The 13,572-nt window shown below is 54.6% G+C and overlaps 5 protein-coding genes across 5 annotated transcripts; 3 read left to right on the top strand and 2 right to left on the bottom strand.

The window, feature by feature from the left end:
- Positions 1–47: 47 nt before the first annotated feature.
- On the top strand, positions 48–751 carry CGGC5_v002222 (Uncharacterized protein; the record flags this gene model as incomplete). Its single annotated transcript, XM_032035191.1, has 2 exons — positions 48–282; positions 357–751. 2 exons carry the CDS (start codon positions 48–50, stop codon positions 749–751), a joined length of 630 nt encoding a protein of 209 aa, XP_031885694.1.
- Positions 752–2,198: 1,447 nt separating this feature from the next.
- Positions 2,199–2,986, bottom strand: CGGC5_v002221 (uncharacterized protein; the record flags this gene model as incomplete). The annotated part of the gene is made up of 4 exons (XM_032035190.1): positions 2,199–2,238; positions 2,295–2,530; positions 2,609–2,716; positions 2,765–2,986. The coding sequence occupies 4 exons, from the start codon at positions 2,984–2,986 to the stop codon at positions 2,199–2,201; spliced, it is 606 nt and encodes a 201-aa protein (XP_031885661.1).
- Positions 2,987–3,117: 131 nt separating this feature from the next.
- Positions 3,118–6,717, top strand: rsc9 (Chromatin structure-remodeling complex subunit rsc9; the record flags this gene model as incomplete). The annotated part of the gene is made up of 6 exons (XM_066150938.1): positions 3,118–3,120; positions 3,605–3,653; positions 3,708–3,797; positions 3,827–4,705; positions 4,759–6,605; positions 6,664–6,717. 6 exons carry the CDS (start codon positions 3,118–3,120, stop codon positions 6,715–6,717), a joined length of 2,922 nt encoding a protein of 973 aa, XP_066009938.1.
- Positions 6,718–7,662: 945 nt separating this feature from the next.
- Positions 7,663–7,938, top strand: CGGC5_v002219 (uncharacterized protein; the record flags this gene model as incomplete). The annotated part of the gene is made up of 2 exons (XM_066150937.1): positions 7,663–7,795; positions 7,868–7,938. The coding sequence occupies 2 exons, from the start codon at positions 7,663–7,665 to the stop codon at positions 7,936–7,938; spliced, it is 204 nt and encodes a 67-aa protein (XP_066009739.1).
- A 422-nt stretch (positions 7,939–8,360) lies between these two features.
- On the bottom strand, positions 8,361–9,648 carry MTDH-1 (putative NADP-dependent mannitol dehydrogenase; the record flags this gene model as incomplete). Its single annotated transcript, XM_032035187.1, has 3 exons — positions 8,361–8,838; positions 8,939–9,190; positions 9,299–9,648. 3 exons carry the CDS (start codon positions 9,646–9,648, stop codon positions 8,361–8,363), a joined length of 1,080 nt encoding a protein of 359 aa, XP_031885798.1.
- Positions 9,649–13,572: the final 3,924 nt, after the last annotated feature.

The raw sequence follows: 13,572 nt of genomic DNA, 5'->3' as shown, positions 1-13,572 counted from the left end.
TGATAGTTCCGAAATCAGCAACTACACATTTGGGAGAATCTTTGCCAATGCGATTCTCACCCTTCATCTCAACCATTGTCTACACCTTTTCCAGCCTCACCCGTCCCCGCGTCGTCTCCGCCGCCGCCTCATCGGTGCAGCAACCGTTCGTCACCCGCCCGCTGCGCGCTTCTATGCCGAGTATCCCCTTCCTTGGAGCTCTGTTCGGGTCGTCTTCGCAGGACAAGATGTCGTATCCCGACAAGAGGACCGATGACGAGTGGAGGGCTGTTTTGAACAAGGGTACGCCAACCTCTCTCTAATTATCTCAACGACTCACTCCACATGAGATCACATCACTAACCCTCACCCCAAAGAACAATTTCGCATCCTCCGCCAAAAGGGCACGGAGGCCCCCGGCTCCGGCACCTTCGACAAGCACTACCCCTCGGAGGGCGTCTACGCCTGCGCGGGGTGCTCGGCGCCGCTGTACAAGGCCAACCACAAGTTCAAGTCGGGCTGCGGGTGGCCGGCGTACTTCGACTCGATCCCCGGCGCCGTCGTGCGCCACGAGGACCGCACGCTCGGCATGGCGCGCACCGAGATCGTGTGCGCCAACTGCGGCGGCCACCTGGGCCACGTGTTCAAGGGCGAGGGCTTCGACACGCCCACCGACGAGAGGCATTGCGTGAACAGCGTCAGCCTGACGTTTTCGGCGGAGGATAAGGGGGAGGGTGCGGCGGAGGGCGGCAAGGTTGAGAGCAAGGCTTGAGTTTGAGTGATGGTGTTTGGGTGCTTTGGGGTGTACGGGAGTTGATGAGAGGGTGGGTGGTGTTGTGATTACAGCTTGTTCAGGGGCGTCGGTGTGTGTGGACAGATTCATACGAGAAGAAGAAATTTTAAGAAAGTCAATCCGTAAAGCTCATTGCGGGCTCCATAGGAGGGAGATGTTCATGTTGCAAGACTTCAAGTTCTGAATGAATTACGTCTATTGTAGAACATGAGGTCTGCTTTCATTTCAACGCACTGTGTTGAAGTCTATCGTGAATACGTTTCTCGTATAGCGTGCAATCGTAACAATCGTGGCATGAGCTCCTGCAAATCCATTATGTCTTCGTCAAATTCTCCCATCATAAACGCTGTCTGGCATGGGACAACATTCGTTTCCTCCACACATCGCTGCAGCCAGCTTCGCCAGTGGGATATCCATAGCCCCTGGGCCGTAGCGGGTGACGGCTTCATGGCATGACTGCCTGTTTCTCTGCAGCATCTCTGCAATCACCCGCTGCAGTGTTTCGGGGCGTGGGTCTTTGCACCATTTGTCGTAACCGTCGTCGCCAAAAAGGTTTGTTTTCCACAGGAGCGTCGACTTCGCGACGAACAAAGCTATGTCATCAACACGGGGCGGGTGCTGTGTTTCTGCTGGAATGCTCTCTTGAACAAGTGGGCTTGTATATTGCGTAGAAATCTCCTCATTCCCTGCGAGATCATTGCTAAGAGTTTCCACGATGTCGTCGGCCCGGAATTCATCTCCATTGATTGAAACTGGTTTGAGAGTCTTACGCGGAAATCCCTGAGAGGCTGGAGTGGGCATCCTAGGTAGCGGGATTGGAGTTGTTGAGATGCGCCTAGATGGCACATCAGACTTCTGCTTCTTGGAGGCGGCATCTTCCACTTCATTTTCGAGATTTCTCTTTGTGGTCCTCAAAGTGATTTTTGTTTGCTTCTTTTCAGCCGGGGTGTTCCTTCCGGATGCTGGTAGCACTGGAGGCTTCGACCGATCGGTGATCATGGTGCTGCTCCTGATGCCAATGTCGGCATTTGAATCGAGACTTTGGTCTGCGACTTGAGATTGGGTCGGCTTTACTGAGGCTGACCGTCGGAAGGGGAGTTTTCGAGGTGGAGGAAGACCCTCCAAAGGATCAGTAGTCATAGGTCGTGGCCGACTAGAAAGGAGTTCCTCGACAGACGTCAGACCACCGCTGCCGGAGCTGAGCTCTTGACTCAAAGCGTGCCCGGGTTGCGACGATGACTGAGATTGAACGGAGGCTTGGCGATGAGGCGGTTGAGAAAAGTAGGCAGAGGAGGCTTGACTAGCTGCAGGAGCGACTGATGTGGCTGTACTCTCGTTGATCCTTGAGAGGGTACTGCTTGGTCTTTGTGCCAACCGAGACGGGGGGTGAGCACGAGAGGGAGGCCGCGTATGCCCGGCGATGTGGCTATGACCAATTGTAGGCCTGCTGCTGCTGATATATGACCCTGAAGATACAGGGGCTACGCTGCTCTGACGAGAGTATCTATGGTCTACGGCCGACCTTGGCCTGGCATCGGAGGGGGCTTCGCTTATGCCTCTGTGAAACGGTCTGGGCTGAGATGCCGCCAAGCGACCAGAGAATGGCTCCGGACGTCTGAACACTGGTTGAGAAGTGCGTGGTGCCTGCTGAAGTGCTCTTGGAGGTAGGTTCAGATCCCCAAAGTCCTTCAAAACGTGGTCGAAGTCTGCAGGAATCTTGAAAATCAAGCAAACTTGGGTCTGCGTTGGGGTATCGTCCTGACCAAGGTTAGTCCTTCTGTGTTATAATTGTGACTGTCTCTGGTGTCTTCCGGCGGCGTCGTCGTCCTTACTCACCTCTATCGTTTCCCACCGGATGACAAGACGCAATGCGTGGTCGTCACGGCACAGCATGTAGTTGCGGTCTGGGAGCCTGGACCCATCGAAGCTCCCAAAATTGAGCTTCTACAGGATTCTCAGCATGGAAAACCTCCAGTGGACCTTTCAGCTTACCAGCGAGCCCCCATGCTTGGGTACAACAAGTACATAATCCCTCTGTTGAGGGGAGGGCTTGTGCAACAGGCTCTGGCTGGAAAGCAGCTCCTCCAACTTCACCCCCAAGATGCAGTTGCCTTGGTCAGATGAGGTAATCCATTGGGGGGATATATGAGAGACTCTTTTCATAACCTGGGAGCGGCTTAGGCCAAACTCCCAGCGCAGCGCCTGGGGGAGCATGTCCGGCGATGTCCACGGATGGGGAGGATGACGACAGCGTAGAGAAAGAACAAGGACGACAACAAAGGCAGGGAAGGATGCAGAAAAGTGACTGACGGAGGGGGAAATAAGGAAGTTGAAAGATAAGAGCAATGGTTGGGAAAGAAAGAGCGAGCATGACTTACACCAGATCTCCAAGCCTAGGGCAACAGCTACCTACCTTAGCTGCAGGGGTCTTTCCCCATCAGTCAAGCAGGATCGTGGGGCAGGCAAGTGCAGCGCTAACCCCACTGGGGAAAGCATAGTCCACCCGCTGCGGTCTTATCAGAAAGCTCTGAGTCACGTGATGATAAGCTCAGCAGCGACAGGGATTTTTCCAACGTCCAGTCTGTCGCGAAAACACGGTTGGTTTGGTTGGTTCCAGTCTCCGGCGCATCACCGACCGATCGCAAAGGGCCCCGAACCTGCGCGACAGCACCACCAACCCCTCTCCCATCGTGTGTTGCATTCTCAAAAAAAAAAAAAATTCAAAATTCACAATCGGCACCTGCACTTCAATTAAACACGCGTGGTTCAACTGCCGAAACACGAAACGAGCGCGTTTGCGACAGCTTCTGGAACCCTGAGGCTCTCCTGCAGCCTGTCCTGGATCTCCACACGAAGGAACCCCAAGGCTTTTACACAGCTAGTTAGCCAACTGAATTTCTCACGATTGTAGAACATTCTAACCATTCTTTGACAGGTTCCACCTCGCAAAGTCGACAATGGCGCCCTCGAAAGAACCGGAGAAGGAACCCGAAGTTCCCCTTCACTCCATCAGCCGAACACCAGAGTACGAGGATTTCATGAACAAGCTGAAAGCATACCACAATGAGCGCGGCACTACTCTTGAGGCCGAGCCTAAGGTCGGGCCGGTCTATCTCGATCTGTTCAAGACATACACCCACATCTGCGAGAATGGCGGTTACGACAAGGTCTCCGATGAAAAGCTAGCCTGGCGGAGGATGGCAGAACAGTTGGGCATTCACTCTTCCAACGTTGCGTCGACTGCCTTTTCCCTGAAAGAAAAGTACTATAAGAATCTTGCTGCCTATGAAATCAAGTTTCATCATGGCAAAGAGCCTCCCCCAAAGGACATCTTGGAGGATGTGTCAGCCAAGGGTGGAGGTCTGTTGATGCGTACAAGGGAGAACTTCCGCGGCAAGCGCGAAAGCGGCACTGTTGGAGACTCTGCGGCGGCCTCTGGCGACGATGCCACCCCTTCTCGAGAGCGGCCGACCCCAGACGCCCCCGCTCCTTCAAGCGTCAGAGCCTCCCGAGGTTTACGTGAAGCCCCCCCTCAGAGAGTCATCTTCCAGCCGGACACCGGCCCGTCTAGGCCGACGCGCCATGCTTCCGGTCAACAGCCTGGCCATGTAGGAACGCCTACTTCTGCGGGTCAGCCCGGTGCTCACCATGCCCTCCCGCAACAAGTACAACACACTCCAGTTCCTCTTCCGCATCAACCACGTGCGGCTCCAAGGGGACCAAGCAGCAGCTTCAACCCTGCCAATAGTGAAAACACGTCATCGGCACTTGATGTTTACATCCCCAGATCGTTGCAGCCGCCGCAGCAGCAGCAGGTCCTTGCCATGCGACCAGTTGAGACTCCCAGCAATAATCCCGGAGAATTTGCCCGGCGCCGGCAGGTGGCTCGTTCTCTTCTGGAGCCGCCTCGCCGTACGGGACCCCATCCCGGCGGTATGTGACCCTCGTTGTTTTGCTTCACGCAAGCTTGCTTACATTGTTTGCAGTTGGATTCGAGGGCCCGAACATCTACATCCGCTGCCTGATGGCTCTGCGCTCGAACATCTTCCAGGAGCAACAATTTGCTCTGTACCATCTGGTCAAGATTTCCTACGAACGGCATGACAAATTCAAGTTCGAGGGCTTCCCCGGTCTCAGCGAAGGCTTGGTCGAAAAGGTTCTGGAGATTGGCAGCTACTTTTACGACATCAAGTGGAAGGTTTCTTGGACTTCTCACTTGGCCGCCGACAGAATCGACATTCTTGATGGTAACGAAGGCACCGACGATATCCTCGAGCGCATCGATACCTTGGAGCCCAAGCAGCTCAACGAACTCATTGTCCCCGCAGAGCTTGCCGACAGGATGGTATTGATTAACGAAGCCGCCTTGACGCTGAGAAACATGTCGCTCCTTCGCGAGAATGCTGCACACCTGGCTGATTTCCTACCGATCAAAGACCTCATCTGCATCGTCTTGAGCCTTCCCAAACACGAGTGGGTCGTCGAGTTGAAGCATGCCATGCTCGATATTGCCGAGTCGCTTACCCCGTACCTGGAGATTGACTCTCGAGATCCCTTGTATAAGGTCCTCATGTGGCAGCTCCGTGACTCCGACGACCGCGGCGTGATCCTCACGTCTCTTCGCGCTCTTGGTCGCATTTCGATGAACTTCGAGGCCACCAACAAGCTGGACAAGGTCCCGTCTGTCGTTTTGACCAAGATCAGCGAGTTAATGTTGCTTAACGACGACGAGCTCATGGATGCCTGTCTCGATTTTCTCTATCAGTACACTGCCGTTGTCAACAATGTCGACAACCTCGTCAAGTCGCTCAACTGCGAGCATTTGGTCCAGCACTTGGTTCGCCTGCTATCGCACAATGCCAGACGCTGGCAGCACGAGACGTCTCTGCGGCCTGCGATCAAGCCAGCTCAGACAGACGACCCTGCTGCCATGCCTGAAGACCTGCTGCAGGAGCTCCTTAAACTCGAAGAACCTGAGCGATGTAACCAATGGGTCAAGTGCTTTTTCGAGGAAGATAAGGACTCCTTCGTCACGCAGATCGCGGCCTGGCAGGCATACCAGACCGCATTCAAGGCTGCCTTGCAAGCTAAAGGCCAACCGCTCATCACTCCAGCTGACTTTATTAGGAACAGCTGCTCTGTCTACAAGGGCTCAAAGGCTGAAGTGTGGCATGGCTCGGGCGCTCCCGGTGAGATGCAACAGAAGTTTATTATACACGGCATCCGCTGCAGGACGCAGCCCGTGGGCCTTGACGGCAAGGTCTTCCTCCGTTGTCTCTGGGACTCGTCGAGCGGCCGACCGAACGAGAAGTGCGGCCATTTCTTTGGATCGAAGGAGACCATGTGGAACCACGTCGTCTCGACACATCTCAAATGGACTCGTAACGAGGAAGGCGCATTTGACAACAGCGAAGAAGAGGTTCGGTGTCAATGGGCTGACTGCACCAAGTACGCGAAGGCAACCAAGATCAAGCGCGCCGAAATGGGCCATCACCTCCAGACACACTGTTGCCAAATCTTCAATGGAATCGAAATCAACAAGAACAAGTCTCTTCCCGGATCCCAGCCTGGCGACACCATGGTCTTCCAGTACGAAGAGACGGCCGCTATCCATGACGAGCAGAACCCCGCCGCGGGCCCCCAGGCTGCTGGCATTCCTCTCAGCGCGGTGCTCATCCTTCGCAATATCGCCCGCAACGTCGTCAAGACCCCTGCCCAGGAGGATCTCCTCAAGTTGCACGAGCTTGGAGGCGAAGGCGGCGGCTGGAACGAGCGTCTGTTCCGCACTCTACTTCCCCGTCTTTACGAGATCATGAGCGAGAACAAGATTCTGGTATGTCCCACAAGCCCTACTCTGTGCTGGCAAACACGCCGTGCTAACACGTTTACAGGCACCTTACATCGTGTCCCTCATCCGGTGGGTTGAGTCGGAGAGAGACTTGTAGAACATGATCGCGCCAAGGATATCCGGACGATGATGGATGAGGCTTCCGACGATGGTGCCATTAGGAAGTACCGTGATACGAGAACATTACTCTGATTATTATTTGGGATGGCAAATACCCAGGCGTTGGAGAGAGCGGTGGCCTCGGAAATTTTGCGATTGTGGGATTATTGCAGGCGTGGTTTACGTCTTTTTTCTTTCCTCTTTGTCGACTTAGGAGGCTCACGTTGGTAATCATGCGTCCGAGAGAGGAAGGGGAGGAACTGCATCTGGAGTCTTCATGCATCTGACGCGTAGAGACGTCACTTGCTACGCTACTTGTATCTATATGTAAAATAATACGCGCGGCAATACCGTTAGGAAGATAAGAAATGCATGTGCGAAGAAGGGTTTCTCGCAGCATAGAGTTGAGCCCATCTCCCGTCGCGAAACCCAATTGACGTCAATGTCCGTAGACACACACACACTTTCGAGGGAACGGTTAAAGTTCATCTCATTGTTGCTTCAACTTATTTTTCGTTCCAATTATCCTGCTTCCCATTCGCGTTTTGATGCATGCCATGTTCCCTCGGACATCATCCGCACATGATTGACGCTGGGAAAGGCACGGGCCGAAGGAAAGAGTGGGTGTGACCGTGTGTGGGTGAGCCTGTCCTTTTTTTGTTTTTCGGGTTCTTTTTCGCTGCTCGCACGCAATGCTGCCGGATCGTGGTCCCCGGGGGCGGGAAGGGATCGTCCAGGGCATGGATTGACGGACGATGGATGGATGGGACTGAGGGGTCCATTTCACGATGGTGGGCCCGTGGCGGAGCTGGAGCTGGAGCTTGAGCTTTTTCAAAGCTAGGGGGAAAAGGGCGTGTTAGTTATCGTGCGACTCGACGCTACGTCATTCTTGGGCGCCGCGGGGAGGGAAAAAAAAAAAAAAAAAAGGAGGATCAGCCATCACATGCTCCACGACGGTCTCACGTTGCAAAGTCAAGGCAAGGCGCCGAGGCGTATGAAGTACGTGACACAAAGACGTGTCCTGGATTCTATCCTGCGATCTTGTCTGTCTGTCTCATCTACCGTGGAAACCCAGAGTCCAAGCCTTGGACGTTTCTCTCTATCCTCTTATGGTCATTTCCTAAAGCCACCAAGACCCCGAAACCCAGAAAAAAAAAAGAACGGTGTCCCCCCTTCCGAATCCATGATTCGTTCCAAAAGACCACACCTTGTTTTTTGAGACTCCTGAAACTGCCTTGCCTGCTTCGAAAACAACACACTCGATGATGGGGTTGGAAAAGCCAAAGTGATTAGGTGCCGTGTGACCCTTGGCGCTGGGGGGTATAGTCCCGGAATGTTGCAATCGACGAACGTAGGAGAAAGTGTAGACACAAGGAAATCGGCACGAAGTCGCGGAAGGCCGCGACCAGGACGAGGCGGTGGTTAGCTGAAGCCACGGGTACCACGTCTGCGCGAGTCAGACGTACCGGAAGTGTAGCTCAGCGATGCCTCTCATCGTGGAAAGCAAATAAACGGCCTCAAGTGGCTGCGAAATGCAAAAGACGATGTCGTTGTAGACTGGTTGTGTAGTAAGCAACTTCCCAGATTCGTGCGACACCTTCTCGGCCGCGAAGCCGGGAAGAATTTTCCTTGCGCACCCGCTTAGTAGCAGGTGTAGCCACCGTCAATGATGACGTTGGAGCCAGTCATGAAGCTGGAAGCGTCACTAGCGAGGAAGACGCAGAGACCGTTGAGGTCGTCGACGGCGCCGAGGCGGTCCTGAGGGGTCAAGGACTTCCAGATCTTCTTCTGGGCATCGAGAGCGGGGACGCGGTTGAGGGCAGTGTCCATGTATCCGGGAGAGATGCAGTTGACGCGGATGTTGTACTTGGCCCACTCAGCAGCGAGGGACTTGCCAAACTGGATGACACCAGCCTTGGAGGCGTTGTAGCAGGACTGCTCCTGGGGGTAGTTGACAATGCTGCCAGACATGGAGGCGACCAGGATGATGGAGCCGGGCTTGCCAGCCTTCATCATGGCGCGGCCAACAGACTGGGACATGAGGAAGGAGCCAGTCAGGTTGATGTCGATGAGGCGACGGAACATGGCGGGGTCGTAGGTCTCGGCCTTGATGTTGGAGCTGTTCACAAAGACGTATGTTAGTGGGGCTGCGTAAGCGAAAGGGGACAATGTGATGTCGTGCACTCTGTGTGCACACTGCATTGTGGGGAATGACGTACTCGGCGATACCAGCAGAGTTGACAAGGACATCAGGAGCGCCGTAGAGCTCAACCACAGAGTCGACAGCAGCGTTAATGGCAGCGCCGTCACGGACATCCACCTTAAAGAAGGTGACGGGCAAGCCGGTCTTCTGGTGAAGCTCAGCAGCGGCCTCATCACCCAACTCCTGGTTGGCGTCAAAGATGACAAGGGCCTTGGCTCCGGCCTCTGCGCAGGCGCGGGCCATGTAGTTGCCCAGACCACGGGCACCACTGTCAATTGAAGTCAGCGAATTGTTCCATCATGATTTTCGATGGGAATACGAGCCAATTGGCCGGTTTGGGTGGTAATTGGGAAGGAAGGGGGGAAACCAAGCTTACCCAGTGACGATGATGGTCTTGCCCATGACGGACAGCTTCTGCATCATGGGAGGCATAGAATCGAAGGTCTTGCGAGTGAGAGGGACGACATTGTCGTTCTCAGGAACGGGAAGGGGGGTCTCGGTGGGAGGGCGAGAGTCGTGCTCGCGGACGGGGATCGAGAAGTGGTCCGACTGACCAGTGCCCTTGGCGTCGGGGGCATAGACCGAAACGGGGATCTCCTTCTCGCGGACGACGTCGCTCTTGAGAGCGCGGGCCGAGATCGAGAAGGGACGGGCGACCTGGCTGCGGATGGCGACGCGGGGAGCGAGGCGGGAGGTGAGACGCAGGGCAGAGCGAGCGGAAGCCATTTTTGCTGTCGTCGGTCGGGTTGAGGTAGGAGGGAGAAGATAAGGATTCTGTAGAAGATGGAAAGTGGTGATGCTGCTTCAGAAAAAGAGTAAACAGACGTGAGAGAGTCTGAGACTGTTGATGTAAAGCGCGAAGATGGGAGTTTGCGCAAAAATACAAGCTTGGTTGGGGAGGGGAGGAAGAAGATGGCAATGGAATGTGGATGGGAAAGGGCAGGTCGGAGAGGTGCGAGCAGGAGCGCGACCAAGTTGATATAGGTCCGAAGGGGGGAAGGGGACTGGAGGCGTGGTCCGTGTAAGCTCAGCCAGACGGGGGAAGGTAGGTAGGTAGGTCACTGAAGGTGAAAAAGTTATCCGTAGGTGAGGTGAGGTAAGGTAGGGGAGGGAAGGAGGGAAGGAGGCGGGAGGGCAGGAGCGATGGGGACTGCCCCGGGCAAGACGGTGAGATCAGCTTGGGAGGGTACAGCTGGCACGCAGTAAGGTGAGGTGAGGGACCGGGAGGAGAGGATTGGATCGAACGGGGCAGCTACGGTGAAGTTCTACAGTGCAAGCTGGAAGGAAGGCGTCAGGACCGTCCGCTACCGTATGCGTACCTTCCAGCAGCGGTTTCTGAGGCGAGCTCTCTACGGATACCTGACATCAGGCTTGGGACCTTCCTAGTCGACTAGTGTTGCAAGTGACGGACGTGGAGTGGGTGAAGTGTGAGTGCCCCCCAAAGAACCCCGGTTTTTTTTTTTTTTCAGACAAAAAAAAAAAAAGTTGCCCAGAGATTTTTTTTCGAGGTTGCAGCTGCTTGAGCTCCTGTTGGTGTGACTGACGGTGAATGGGATTGTTTCCGGTCGGGATACGATGGGATGAGATGGCAATTGGGGAGATCTGGACACACCCACTCGGAGCTGGTGGTGTTGCCGCCACAGGGGTAATAGCCGTTCAGTTGCCTGGGACTTGGGGGCAACACCATGCACTACGACATGCACCCGTGGGCGGGCATATCTGGAAATACAGCGAGCAAGGGGCCCTGGGCTCCTCTGCTGCAACCCTCTTCGTGGTGAGAATGGGGGTCAGCTCAGCTCGTATAAAATGTCTACTTTTGCTCTTCGCTGAGGAGAGACCAACCTTTCGTCTGCGAGACTTCTGAGCTGCCAGGTTCTGAGAAGCCCCTGGCAGCTCGCTGTCCGTAATGGATGTGAACATCATCTCCATCTCCTGATGCTATCCGGGATCTGCTTCAATACCTACCTCTCTGGAGACTGGCGGATGGCGGCACCTCTACAAATGGAAGTACATCCAACACCTAGCTACCCGCCGGGCATTCAGTAAAAGGTGGAGTGCAGCGCTGCATGTCCGCAGCTGCAGTGCAGGTGCGGTGGGTGGCGGCTACTCCGTCCGTCCTGCCCGTCAAGGCCGCCCTGGACGCTAATGCAGACCCCGCCGTGGCGCATTTACCCCCCTGCAATTCCACCCTACCGTAAATAAGGGTAGATATCTAGCGTTTATTAAGGTACAAATACGTCACATTCGCATCGAGCTTACCTTACTTGACGGGTCGCTGGGTCCATATCATGTTGTCGCCATCGTCCTCCTGGTTGTTGACGGGTCGCCCCTGCTGCCATAACCAAATATGAGGTGCATGACAGACCACCATGACAGCTTGTTGCGGTCGAGGCTCTGCCGCTGTCGTGGACCGTGATGGGACGAGACCTCACCGCTGTCGTGACATGCCTATAAAGCCTACAAGAAAAGCTTGAGTTGAAAACTCGAGGCGATCGATCCAGTGCTGCTCGCTGATAAGGAATCAAACACCATAATCGGCGGAGGTGGGTGCCCCCAACCATCTGCGGGAGTCGTGCCCCGGGTCGTCATGGTGGGCCGCTAAGTTGATTGTGGAGGGAACAACGACACATTGCACCTAGGATGTTACTTGCTTGCTTGCTCGCCCATAGTCAGGAGACTCCGACCTCCTGGCACTGAAGGTATTCTTCTGCCCTGGATGCTCCCGCCAGCCCACCACCCTCCTTGAATCGGGCATGCTTGTGTTGAGAATGTAAGGTTGCTGGTTTTTCTGATGTTTTCGCACTGTTTCTTCTGTGTCTGAATCTGTTTCTGAGGAAACTGTGTCTAGAGTCTGGGACCTTGACTCTGAGAGCTGACAACCAACTCATGCCAATGGCAGTAGCCAAAAGCACGGCTGCATTGACCCGCGAATTGGCCTGTAACTTTTACAATGTCTTTTGAACTGAGCTTGTCCACTGTTGGTAATAGGCAGCTGTACATTTTTAGCATTCCCCAACTCCGTCTGCCTCTTGACGTTGTTTTCTCTGACCGGTCGGAAGGCGGCAGTAACGGCGGCGCGACAGAGGCAAATTCCGCAGAGTACAAACGGTGAAGTGGCAAATGGCTGCGTGTCGATCGTTTTTCACGCCTCCTAGCGCTAGGGACGCCTTACCTATGATGTAGACATGGGTCTTGTGGTTTTCTCATGTCGTTTGAGCTTCAAAATGATGCATCTTGAGTTCAAAGCTGTTATCAGCGCCTCAAGATCGCACGCAAGCCTTAAACATTATTTAGCAGACCAACTGCCAGCAGTGCGTCATCCGAAGATAGTGTCACTGTAATCATCAAGCCTGCTTTGCGCGGTGCAACTTAGATTGACGTTCATGAGTATCGAACAGAGGTTCCAAGTCTCCACGTGAGAGACCGAGAGGTTCTCGCCGGAGTGAGCGATAGGTATGGTGGTGTGGATGGTGAGATCCGAAGGCCAACCTGGTGGCCCAGAGACCGTCAGGGCGGTAAGTTTTTTTGGGCAGTGCAGACTGACAGAAGGCTGGCACACTCGGCCGAACTGTCGCCGAGAATTCTGTTTCTCAAGCATCTGTGGCGGCCAAGCTTTTCGGTGCCTCCCGAACCTTCAGAGACAGCTGCAATGCAATCCTGAGCCGCGCGGCGAGTTTGCTGTACGAAGAGGCACTAACGCCGGCTCGTCTGGTTGTTGTCCATCTGTCTGTCTGAGATGTATGCAGCTTGCGCAAGTCTCAGACGCAATGCACCTTCTCCGATTTCGCTCGAGAGGTTTGATGAGCTTGTCTCTCCTTCCCATGTCCGCGACACGAGAAAGGAAAGGACACGGATGGGTGCTGGTCACCTGGACTTGAAATATTGATTAAACAGGCCGGAATATGGGGAAGCCGGGTGAGGCGTGCGTAATTGCGCTGTCAACGGTCGGACATCTTCCAGATATTCGCTGCTTTTTTAAGCACCCAGAAGTTCGTTTCGCATACTAAAAGTCTTGAAACACATTGTTTTGGCCAAGAACACCACTCAGAGATCTCAAGACAGGGCCGTCAGTATGCTTGCTCTGACGGCTCTGTGCAACAGTGACATCGGACAAGCTGGCGAAGCCGTTTGAAGAGCATGCTTGTGTTCACTTCTCTTCCGTACAAGCAAGAATAGCAACCGTCGAGGCAGATCAGTGTCAAGCGGGGGAAAGGGTCGCACGAGCATCCGGGGCGCTGGTTCATGCGAGTCTCACATCCAGTTGATCCCCAGGAACCTGTCTTCGAGTCAAATGAGACGTGTTGCGTCCTTCTGGATCATTCAGCTAGACGGCATCCGAATTGTTGGAAGTGTGAGAGAATGTCGAGCTGCAGCGGGGCACGTGGCTACAGTTAGCTTCAGGCACCGTCTCACCCAACTCTGGACCCTGCTGGAGGCCCTGTGCTTTACACGACACATCTCATCCAGGTATGAGAAAACGTGGGACGGACAACTGTCCGTGTTCTGCGTGCGTTCCCTTGCCTCCTCCTGCGGCATCAATACAGGGGTAGCTTTTTCCTCCTGAGCTATCTTGTCCCCCAGCCGCTCTTTCCAACAACGTTCCGCTGGTTCCCCGGATGAGTCGCTAGGTAGGGTTGCACACAATGGAAC

Source organism: Colletotrichum fructicola, assembly GCF_000319635.2.
Source record: "Colletotrichum fructicola Nara gc5 chromosome Unknown KSG_Nara_v1_contig01, whole genome shotgun sequence".
In the NCBI taxonomy this organism is placed as follows: domain Eukaryota; kingdom Fungi; phylum Ascomycota; class Sordariomycetes; order Glomerellales; family Glomerellaceae; genus Colletotrichum; species Colletotrichum fructicola.
This window is presented reverse-complemented; position numbering and strand designations above follow the sequence as displayed.